This window comes from Patagioenas fasciata, chromosome 5, assembly GCF_037038585.1.
Source record: "Patagioenas fasciata isolate bPatFas1 chromosome 5, bPatFas1.hap1, whole genome shotgun sequence".
NCBI classification, from domain to species: Eukaryota; Metazoa; Chordata; class Aves; order Columbiformes; family Columbidae; genus Patagioenas; species Patagioenas fasciata.
Window position 1 is genome coordinate 11,472,409 of NC_092524.1, and position 12,462 is coordinate 11,484,870.

General features: G+C 35.6%; 1 protein-coding gene across 11 annotated transcripts in view; it reads left to right on the forward strand.

The window, feature by feature from the left end:
* SBF2 (SET binding factor 2) overlaps positions 1-12,462 on the forward strand; it is a 268,580-nt gene that overhangs the window by 198,848 nt on the left and 57,270 nt on the right. For all 11 annotated transcript variants that reach the window (XM_065838442.2, XM_065838445.2, XM_071808910.1 and 8 more), the window contains one exon: positions 11,834-12,004. In XM_065838442.2, coding sequence (XP_065694514.1) covers positions 11,834-12,004 — 171 coding nt within the window. The remainder of the gene's footprint in view (positions 1-11,833; positions 12,005-12,462) is intronic.

Consider the following 12,462-nt stretch of genomic DNA (forward strand, 5'->3'; position numbering starts at 1 on the left):
ATGCTGTGAGATGCATTGGAGACTGACTCATAATTTTATGTGACCAAATTATGTAATTATTGGGAGGATGGAGGGAAGGATTGACTTTTTTTTTTTTTTAATTGTTTGTGAACCACCAATTTTTGAATAATATTTTAGTTGGATAGTGATGCTGATTTTGTTCTAGAACTTGCAATGAAAAGCATTTTGCAGGCTAGTGCTAGATGAAATCCTTAGCTATTGTTTGATTGTTCGTCTGCATGTCTGCCCATTTATCATTTGTAATCCACACACCTATGCCTTTCTCTATTGAGAAGGAAATAGAATTACATAAAATAGGAGGATCGCTTTATTCAGTGTTTTTAAAAGATTACCAAAATTTGTTTAATCATTTTACTTAACACTTTTTAATATAGTACAGAACATTTATTCCAGTCATCTTAGGAATTATCCCAGTAGCGTTTTCTAGATGAAAAATACATTAGTCCGTGTTTATTTAAAGTGGGTTTTGTTTAAGTTTGTTTAGCGTTTTTTTAAAAATAATCTTCAAGGTGAGTACAAAATTGTGACTTAAGAAAGAAAAATTAAGATAATGATAAAATGCAAGTCTGGAAGTATTCCATGTTAAGACACCAATATAAATAATTATTGATGTTTTCCACAGTGAAATATATGTGCTCCTTTGCATAGCATAGTAATAAAATGAAATTCATTTGAGAGTGTACTTTTTCTAGTTCAAATGAATTACCATATTTTCGGTAACAGTTATGACAGACGTCCAATGGAAGAAAGCCTTTACTCCTTGAAATGCCTAAATAAATGACGACTTTACTCCAGAACCTGTTAGGTGTGGGAAGGATTCCCAGTTATAAGGATAAAGGCTTTCTCTGAAGATTAAAGAGGCAGTGCTAGAGAAATTCGGAGTAGTTTATCATATTTTGACTATTACCATCAAATGCTTTTCCAAGAGAGACCCAATCCAAGGTTAGTTATGTAACAGACACATCATAATTTGGAACATGCTCCCTGTTGTGTAGCATCAGCTATGAAGTCGCAGAGAAGCTTCCTAATGTAAGGCTGATGTGGAAATCTGTGATGATGGGAGAAGAATGGATTCCGGTTTTATGTCTTTATCTTGCAAATTTTACAGTTAGTATCAACTGGAATAAGTGGAATATTGATCCAACTGTACTGTGAAACACAGTGGAATATTATCTCTGTTTATAACAAATAATAATGTATTTTAGAATTAGTGTAAATACCAGGGACTTGCATAAGGTTAGTGAATGACGCAGTTACTTTTGAAGAGCAAAATTAGTGGGCTTTTGACGTTTGAGTTTTCATTCTTAACTTGTATTTCTGCACAATTGCTATTGGCACAAGTAATTCTCGGAAACATCAGCATGCTGTTAATCTTCTATAAAGCTAGAAAGACTTCCTGTAATGCATTAGCTTTCTATACTGAAATATTTTCAGTCTGTCCTGTTGCTGTTTTTCCTTCTAGACATTTCTGTCGTACTTTGGTGTGCTTGGGATGAAATCACTTCCACTTTAAAATTCTCCACTCTTGAATCATTGGCTTTAATTTAGGAAACTCCCATCCTGAAAGGCTTCCATTATTGTCTTGGCAAGAAGTTTTGTCTGCTTCCATTAATTTTCTTCTTGTATCTCTATTCTGCCAGTTCTGATACTATCTTAGTCTATGCAAATGTTTTTGTGACTGAAATTGTGTTAAATAACATTATTTTCAATACTATACTTACTCATCCATTCTCAGAATGGTAATTCCTCAAATGTAGAAATGCATGAAGTTGTATGCTTAAAAACCAGCAAGAACATGCCTGTATCTTATAGTGCATACTATGGAAGATGCTGAACCACGAAAGAAAAAATGTGTAGGTGAACTTTAAGTGGTTCCTATTTTTTACATAACTCTTCTAAAACAAGCAGCAGTGCATTTAAGGACATTACACAGGAGAGAAGGCAGTTTTTTCTGCAGTTCTTCAAATGAAGTAATAAGTATCAAAAGAATATGTGTTAGCTTTCATCATTGGATGATGCTGTTCTTTCTCTCTCAGAGCCCTAATGCTGCTTTTTATCAGCAGAGATTGTAATGTTTCAACTTGGATACCAGTCTGGCTTGTTAGGAATGAGTGAGTGGTAACGTTAGTGAAAAGTGTAAAAGGTCAGGACATACGTGCCCTTTTTGCAGGGGTAGGGTTGGATGTTAATCCTTTCACATTATTCATGTTTTGTAAGGAAAAAATACATTTTTATCCTTCACATCGAGGTCAGTTCCTAGACTTCTGATGCAAGTGTAACTTAAAACACCACACAGTATGTTTACAGTATAAGCTAGATTTTAAAATCTTAATTTAATACATAGATTGCATTTCCATGTATTGTCTCATTAAACAATTCTTCTTTCAGACATCTTACTCATTTTGCACATATCCAAGTTGACAGGCAAAAGATTGATTTAAGTTATTTTACAACATCATCAATGTGTATATTAGCATTATTTGCATTACTGGAGGATCCAGGAGCCATAATTATGGACCAGAACTGCTGGTCTTGCTTTTGTACAAATGCACACAAAGATCCTTATCCTCAAGAGCTTGCAATATGAATTTGAAATAAATAATAATACTTGAAGCCAGACAGTTTGAGGCACTGCAAGGAAGCTGTGGTGCAGTATTAGTCACCAATATTGTTGGTGCTTCTGTCCACCAGTGTGTTAACTACAGCTAAAGCTTTTATAGACGGGACATAAAAGCAGTTTCTTATTGAATTTTGAGAGAGGATAATGTGATTACTTGGCAGGTGCTTATGAATAGGAGTGGGGTCATGCAAGAGAATAGTAAGGTGATGGTCAAAGTTCTGTTAATATTTCCAAACACTCTTCCAGTCAAGGGTTTTTATTAAATCCACTATAAGTTCCTTCCATATAAAGATTATAGTTCAGTAATTTTTTTTTTTTTTGTAAAAGCAAAAATATTTTTAAAGTTTCTTGTTCGTTTTACCCAGCAAGCAGCTAAACACCACACACAACCATTCGTTCATATCCCCAGTGGGATGGAGGAGAGAATCGGAAAAAAAAGGAAAGCTCCTAAATTAAGACAAAGACCATTTAGTAGGACAGAAAGGAAAATAATAACAATAATAATAATAACAACAACAACAATAACAGGTGATGCACCATGCAGTTGCTCACCACCTGGTGATCAATACTTGTTCAGCCTGTCCCCAAGCAGTGATTCCTCCAACCACCTTCCCCCAAATTATATACTGAGCATGACATCATATGGTATGGAATATCTCTTTGGCCAGTTTGGGTCAGCTGTCCTGGCTGTGCCCCCTCCCAGCTTCTTGTGTACCTGGGAGGATGACATGAGAAGCTGAAAAGTCCTTGACTACTTAGCAGCAACTAAAACATCAGTGTATGATCAACATTATTCTCATTCTAAACCCAAAACACAGCACTATACCAGCTACTAGCAATAAAATTAATTCTATGCCAGACAAAACCAGGATAAAGTTAAAACAGGAATCTGGGGATTCTTGTTAGCGCTGGTTGAGTGGTTTTGCAGTATCACTTGCAAACACAGATGCCAAAATGTTGTCTTTGATCCTTAAGATTTTCATTAGTGTAGTTTGGTTGTGAATAAACACATAATACATGCCTGTAGAACAGATTTTATGTCTTTGCAGGTAGACCAGATCTCACTTCCAAAACTGCTTTTAGGTGAAAAGTAATCTGGATGAAATAAAACAGGGAAGTGTAATAGGAGGGTTTAGCACATTACTGGGAGAGACCAACTGCAGGATTTTTTTAACATGTGTCATTACAAGGAATTTTTGAAATGAATTACTGTAGTAAAGTTGCTCTGTTGAAGAACCTTGCTTTCCCAGAATGATAACATCTTGAGAAACATTTTAAAGAACTTTGCAATCTGCAATTCCTTTCCTTAGTGGTTTGTGGGAGGAAGTACTTGGTCAGGAAAAAACAAACAAACAAACAAAAACAACAAAAAAACCTGCCCACTCTTCCCCAATTCAAATAAGAAGTAAAGATAAATGTTGTAGTAAATGTTTAGTTCTTTAAGAGAGGAACTGACTCCTAGAATAAGCAGAAACCTTTCCATTGTATTCCCACAAGCATTGGATTACATAATTTGTAACTATTCTTGGTTCTACTTGAACTCATTTTCTAGCAATGATACAGAATTCTGGTTTGACTGCAGCAATTTTAATTTGGTTATAGCCCATCTCTCTACGTTGTTGTTATTTCTAGGAGGGATTACAGTGTTACAGAAATACTGCTTCATTTAAAATCTTCACCATGAAAGAATTTCTGCTGGTTTAATTAAAATTTTTGGTAAAGCTTCTGACCTTGAAGTGAAGGAATGTAAATCTGAAGTAACTGAGTCCCATGCATTTTCCATATCTGTAAGTTCAGCTTCACCTCCCAATGAGTACCTCCTTATTCCAGTAGACTGGAACTTAATTTTCTTTGTCAAAATGCAATTTCTTTTATTTAACTCAGTTTCATTGAGGCATTATCATCTGTCATGATTGGAGCAGCATTATTTTATGTTTCCAGAAGAGAACAAATGCTTACAGATGGTAGGGGAGATAAGTTGCTAGTATTTTTACGTATATCGCCTGCTTTTGTGGGAATTTCTGTATTGCCATTCCAGATATCTCACCAACAATTTAAACTGGGCTTGACTAAAAATTTAGAGTGTCACAAAAGCTTTCCTGTCTTACAGTTTCCCCCTTCACTCTTACACATTGTTATGCTCTCGATGATTCAAGCCCATAATTGAAGTTAGTATCTGCTACTGCTGTTTTCATCCACATCCCTGCATTTTATCCACTTGCTGCTTTATCTTTCATAATAGTTCCTACAGTTAAAATTCTTGTTAAGATACTCATCTTCTCTTCTTCTGATTCACCACTGGTTTGCTGAGCTTATGAATACCACATCAGCTCTTTGTCCTTAGTTCGAAACACTCCTGCCAGTAAGAATTTATTTGGCAGATGTTGTATCTCTCCTGTTCCTCATGCTATATCTGGATCCTGTGATTTGGCAGAAGACTTCCTTATGGTATCCTGGTCATGCACTTGCATCCAGCACCACCATAATAATTCTTTGCCTGTTGATGAGACTGGATCTTCATTTAATCTTTTAAATGACTTCCCTCAGAGTGCAATAGATACAGGTTTCTCATATGTTATTCTTCATCATATTGCTCTTCCCATTTTTGCCGATCCTCTCCGAATGATGTAGAATATATAATTTGTATTGCGAAGATGAAATCTACTGCTATTATATATATTTTTATTATTAATTTGCAATTTATATTCTGTATTATATTCTTATATCTTTCTGACTATTTTGCTGATCCTGTTCTTGAGGCCTACTTGAAGACTCTTGTTTTAACAGTTTCTTCAGATAAGGAAATGCTGTATACTGAGATAATTTCAGAGAGATTTTTACCACTGAAGACGGAGAAAGCTGAAGAAGGAAAACCGTAATTAAAGAAATACTAGAAGGAAGTGACAAAAGAACTTGAAAATAATTACTTTATTACCATTTTGAGGATTACTGAGATGCTCTATGAACTAGGCTTTAAATTTCGTATCAGGTCATCAGTAAATCTTAGGACCACTTTCAGAATATAAATAAAAGCATAAACTCCTGAGATTTACAGGGTTGGTTGGTTGGCTCGTTTCTCAGCATAGAACCTGGAAAACATCTTTGTTGCTGGGAGATGCTCTTTGTGGGCAGAGCCAACACCACCATTCCAACGCAGTCACCCGGGTGCATTCTCACTGCTGAACCAACTGATGCCAAAGGAACATGGTGACATTTTAGAAGATTTTCAAAATAGCTATGTCACAGTTTCAAAAATGATGCAGATGGATTCAACACTACAACTGAGAATTTGTGAAATCTGTAACTTAACTAATGGAATTAAATCTTGATGAATAGAGTCATGGTAATCTCTAGAATGAAATTAGATTTTTTAAAAATACTTGAATATTCTGTAGATGGGGGAAAATCAACGTATTTCTTATCCACTGCTTGGAACTTAACCTAATTTAAAATTGCGAATTTCTGGTGTGAAAATATTTCTCACTTTCTTTTTTGCGGGTTCTGAACATTCTTCATTCAAGATTATTTTCATTTCCTTAGTGTGTTCCGCATATAGCAGAACTTTGTGAATCTTTTTGTAATCTCTTTGGAGATAGGAGAAGTATGTTTTTGTGCATTATTTAATGTTATGTGTATCTGTATCTGTGTATTAGCATATATCTGTCTCTCTTGACATATCTATATAGAAATCATGGAGATATTCTGTATGGCTTTAAGTAATATATAGTAAATTATGTATGATCTTCAGGAATCTGGGATTAAAGTAGTTAGATGTTTAAGTCACTTTTGCCAGATAACGTATATAATAAATAAAGCTGCATCCAGAATTACATCCCAATTTTGTAAAATTCTAGAATTCTATTGCCCTCTGCTGGTTTAGTGTACCTGTCTGTGATTTGGTAGCACTGAATTAATTATAAGTAAGTTGGCCGTTCTTTTATTTTTCGTGGTGAAATAATAGATAAACAGAGTAATAAACCACTTTGCTACTCACACTTTAAAAGTATTTTAAAATGTGCGTCAGTCTTGAGTCCAATCTTGTCTGGTGGCTTTCTAAAGTCAGCAGAGGTGGCAAATTGTTTTCTTGTTTGTTGGTGAGGTTTTCAGGCTGAGAAGCAGCCTGATTTAGTATTTTGGTGGGTTGTTTATTTGTTTGTTGGTTTTTCTAATACACTGTCATTTTTCAAAACAAACAAACAAAACCAACAAACAACACAGACGCCTCACAATTCTTACGTTATGATTTTATGACCTTTCCCTGTATTTGTGTGTCCAGTACATGCAAGTATAATCTTATATTTTAGACCAAATGGGAAAACCGTTTATTGAATTGAATTTTTTTACTAATATTATCCATGCAGTGCTCAGTCAAACTTGAAAACATGTTCACACACACTTACACTTGTTTGAATGTGCCCCATGACAAATAATGAAATTCATGCATGGTGTGATGCAGTGTTGTATGCAAGTAATATATAGACAAATAGGTCAATTTTTATAGGTTGATCCTGTGGGACTTCTTTGGAGTCTTTTTGAACTTACCATATATCTATGTGGACACAACATAGGTCTGAATGCAGGACTGGCACATAGAATATGTTCATATGCAGAACTTGGTTTACATCCTCTTGGGGAGGAGCGGTGTGTTGCCTACAGTAAGTGGTACTTAGTCATGATATGCAATAGGTGGTAATTGACTGAATGTCTATATAAACAGCTCCTAGATGGGGAGTAACTCTTTAAAGTAGCAGTGTCACGATGTCCTGCTTGCACTTGCAGACTTCCAGGGCGAACCTTACCCAGTAAAAGAGGGGAAGTTCTATGTTCTCCTTTGGTATGCAAAGAAGACCGGTGGGTAATTTCCAGGGTGTTGCAATAGCTTTCTCACAGAAATCAAGCCAATAACCCATAGCACAGGGATTCCTCGAAGAGCTGAGCGGGAAACTATTCTTTGCATTCAGCAGCAACCTCCTTCTCACCTCTCTTCCTTCCTCTTCTCACTAAAAATATCCAGAACGATAACCTAGGATATAAATTGGAGACAAAAATCCAGTTTACTTCTGAAGTAAACAGAATTTCTCTAAAAAATAGAGTACTATTGACATTGCCCCTTAATTTCCATAGCCAAGAGATGTGCAGCAAAATCCTGTGAGACAAGCAGTCTCAGATAAATTCATATTGTTTTTTACTCTTTTTGTTTTGTATCTCTTTTTTCCAACTTCAATAACTGGATCATCTGGTTTGCTAGATAAACTTGCTTTCTTCTTTAAGCTTTTGTAGTGTGAAGGATGATGACTGATGAGTGATCAGCACAAAACGTGCTTTTTTTTTCCAGAAACAAGCAATCTAAATAATATAATGTCAGAGAGGCTCTTTGGGGACGTGCGCCTCACAGTAAGTTTTACAGTCTTACAGTAACTGCACATTTTTTACTGAGCCACCAAGTATCATTTTCAGAATCAGAAGTATCCAGTGTCAGGAAAATTCCAGGCAGGTATTATCCAGTGCCACTCAGTAAGGTGGAAGTAATGGAAAGGTAATTCCTGAATTCAGGAAATTGCGTAGTCACACATAGTATAATTTGGGAGAGGAGTGCTTGAATTTTTCAAGTGCCATTAGTCTACTGAGGGAACTCGGTGTCCTTTGCAGAAGTTAACTCATTTTCTGTTGGTTATTACTACTTACAGCTGAATGTTCATTTAACTTATCATACAGACAACTTTAGAATAAGGATTTCATATTTTCTTCTGAGGTCTTTTTTAAGCTGTCACCCCTTAAATCCTCCCTTATAAGTAGGAAATTCTTTTGCTGCCTCCTACATTCATTCTGTATGGCAGAAATGAATTATTGGGACAGGGAGAAGGAACATAAATATCAGTATAGTTCAGCTGTCCTATGGAAAGATAGGTGGAGATTTGTTTTATATACGTAGGATTTCATGATGAAAAACACTGAACTACTGTTTTACTTAAACTGGAGAAATCCTGAGCAAATTCTTTTGAATAAACAGTAAACATTGGGACCCTTCTGATGTATTAGATTAGTTTTCATTCTAGTGAAATGGACTGACTAAGCATTCTCAGGGTGGAGAATACAGAAACTGTGAGTTTCATGGAATGCATCCATTTGTACCAAGACATGGATTTTGACTGCACAGGAGCAGCAGTGCACTTCTTATGGTTGGTATTCGTATTAGTTTTTTACAAACAAACTGAGTGAAACAAGCTGAGAATCCAAAGTGATTTTTCCCAAAATAACTGACAGAGCTGAGCCTGGAACTACAAGTCCTGACTTTGATTCTGTGTTCTGGCCACTAGCAGGTTCTACCATTTGTTTCAACACATACAGGTGATGAGAAGGATAATGTTCGTATTGCTTAGCTTTTTCATGAATTTTCTTTCATCGTTCTGTAAACAAACTATTTTTACTTTGCCTAGGAGTTACTGTCAGTGTTGATTTCTGTCCTTATATTTGAACATAAATCTCCATCCTTTAAAAATTGTGCTTTGTACATGGCTGTTAAAGGTTTTAAATTATGAGCACAGGAAGAGCATTTAAAAGCCCCTCAGCTTTCCTATCCTATCCTGTTTGTCCCCATGTGAAAATCATTTGTCTCATTTTATTTCTGTAACACTGTTACTATGGACCCAGGGTTATGATTTTAAACTTTTTTTTGGGGTTGTGCCAAAGATAACCCGCTGTTCATGTAGTTTACACAGTTATCTGATTTGGGCTGAGGCACCAAAGGCAGCTGAACAGGTTGATAGTCAAATCACTTGTTTGTGCAGCATTTACTACACAAATTGGCATGACATAGAATTGAACAGACATTTACATGTTTTATTTGTTCTCTTGGGGGCTGGTTTTTATTGTTGTTGGGGTTCTGTTTGTTTGTGGTTTTATGGTGGTTTTTTTTTTTGGGGGGGGGTGGTGTTTGGTTTTTTGGGTTTTTTTTAATGTGATATTCCCTTTTTGCAGCTGTATTCTGACTGAGAATTACTGCAAATGGAAAAAATAGAGTAAATAAAAGTCATGATATGGCTTTAGCAGTAACTGTTGCTTTCAAGAGGTGTTATCCATATTTCTATTCTATGATTCACCTGTCGTCCTCATTCCTCTGTAACAAGGTTTTGTGCATCTGGATTTTTAGTTAAGTGAATGTTTGCACCAACTCCATTCTGTGGGCCCTGTGTTAATTACCACAGCTGAACAACCTAAGCTTTTTAAGCTAGCTGTGGGCACACCTACCAATGGCGAAAGATGTGAAATATGTACAGCTGTTAGAGGATAAAGATTACTCTAAAGGAGGTAACTTTAAAGGAGGGTAAGGGTAGTCCTCCTGTATGTTTTTTGTTTCAACATTTTCTCATTTTTACAGTTAAAAGACTCAATTTCACATACGGTTAGTTGTCCTGCTAATTAACAGGGTTGATATAGTAATGAATTAGCATATATTTTGTATGCCTGAGATATTTTTCTAGGGATGCACAGCAGTCAGTACAAAGGTCAGCAGGACACTGTTTGAGCTGTGTGTGCTGAGATTCAACAGCTGGATCAAGCACGGGAGCTGCTCCTGTGCAATCAGTTCTTGTTTCCTGTGAGCCACCATACACTGCATCCCAACTGAAACTTGGGAATCTCTTAACAAACCAGCCATCTTCTGCTTCAATCTGTACTGAATAAACAAAGTCACATTTAATGTCATTTGAATCTCCCACACATTTAGATTTCTTACCAGGTTACCAAGAGATTTTGATTACATTCCTCATTCCTATATTTCTTAGTTTTTGATGGTTAATCGCAAGAAGGTATTTCAGTTGGATGAATTTTAGTAGCATGTCACATACCATTTCCTCAAATGGACCATTTCAAAGGACCTTCTCTTTGATAGGGAATGAATACATGGCACATGATCAGGACTTTTAGTTCATGATGTACTTGGAAGAGCATAGTGTGGAAAACACAGTTCGGAGAATCGCAAAACCAGAAATCTGTAAAACAGACTTCAAAATTTTCAGTTGTAATTTCCCAGCCTTCCAATTGAATGCCTGGGTGGCGACTGAGGAATTATTGTATTTACTGACTGTTGTGTACAATTGGTCAGTTATAAATATTAAATAGAGTAATACTTATGCTCTACAGGAAAGGGGTTTACAACGTAATCATTAAAGTAAAATTTAAAGTTTCAATGTAGTGCATATTTCAGATACGCATAGTAGTCTGAGTGAAAATCATTAAATGAGGCACCTGATAATGTACTTCATTATTCAGTTCTGCCATAGAAATAATCATAAGCAGGTGTTTAGATTACCTGCCTTTTTGCTATGTGCAGTATACAACACAGATGTTTTTTTTGTGGCCTTCTTTTTTTCAAAAAATAAGAATATATGATAATAAGATTTCATTCTTAATGATTCAGGTCATTGAAATAAATTTCTTTTCATTGTATTTGTTTATCAAAAATATTAAACAACTCACTGGGATACCAGTGCTGCCTAAATAAATAGGCCTACTTGAAAAAAATGGTGCATTCATGAGAAATGCTGTAACAGTTCTGGTTTCGTTTGAGGCTTTATGGGAATCCAGACCCTTGTGGCTTCAAAAGAACATTCCCAATTTACTACTCTTTCAGGAGGTGGATTATGGATCATACAGTGCAGTAGATAACAATGAAGAGAACAATTTATCTAAGCTGCAACAAATGCAGCTTATTAGAAGGACTTGGTTGCCACTTAAAATCATTTTAGATTTCATTACCACAGGTTCTGACTTTTAACTAAAATTAGAAATAATTTTCACTGGTTTGAATACTGATTTCTGTGTTGTAGGACCAGGCAATTAAAATACTCTATTTTGTTGGCAAGGAAAATATTTTATATTAGTAGTGTTTTCTGTACTATCATAACAGAATTCTTCCTCTCAGGTCTCATTTTTCTACTGAGAATCAAGAAAGTCATGTCTTGCCCTGGCATTAGAATTGTATACAAGCTTCCTTTGTGTTAATCTTTTAATGGCACAAAATTGGAGATAAATTCTCTTTCCCATATTGCAGTACAAAAGATGGTATATATTTCGTATTTTAGTCTGTACAACTGATTTTTTTATATATGGATTTCAATTCTCAAGCTGTAGCCTTTAAAGGAAATGAAATGACAAGACTAGTTTGTCAATTTTTCATGTTTTTGCCTTCAGAAATTAGCACCTGGAGTTAGTCAGTTTGCTTACACCTGTGTACAAGACCATCCTATCTGGACTAACCAACAGTTTTGGGAAACAACCTTTTATAGCAACGTGCAGAATCAAGTTCGCTCCCTCTACCTTACAGCCAAAGACGACAACCATGCAGTACAGTTCAGACAAAAGGTAGGGGAATATATTAAAGTAAATGTCATAGTAGTATTTTTATTCACCCTTTAATTGTCTCCAAAGTTATAGAGACCTAAGTTATATTTCTCCAGTTTTACATCTTTTCCTTTCATTTTTGCCATATTAAATAGCATACAATAACACGGAAAATAACAAGAGTACACATTTATCTGCAAAGCAGATGTTGCTCTTACGAATTTTCAAGCAACCACTTCTTTATGTAATTGTCCACACATTAAGATGTATGTATTTCCTGAGAGTAGTTAACTTACTGTATAGCAATGTTATAAACTACTGACAGTTCTGGTACATGAACAACCTAAACTAACAGCAGTTCCAGTGTCCACTGTTAGATTATTACCAAACCCTGGGGTGGTTTCTGTTGAATGGCACTCAGTCTGCTTTATTAAAATTGGAGAGATCTTCCAGAATACAAATTGTCTGTCTCAGTAGGA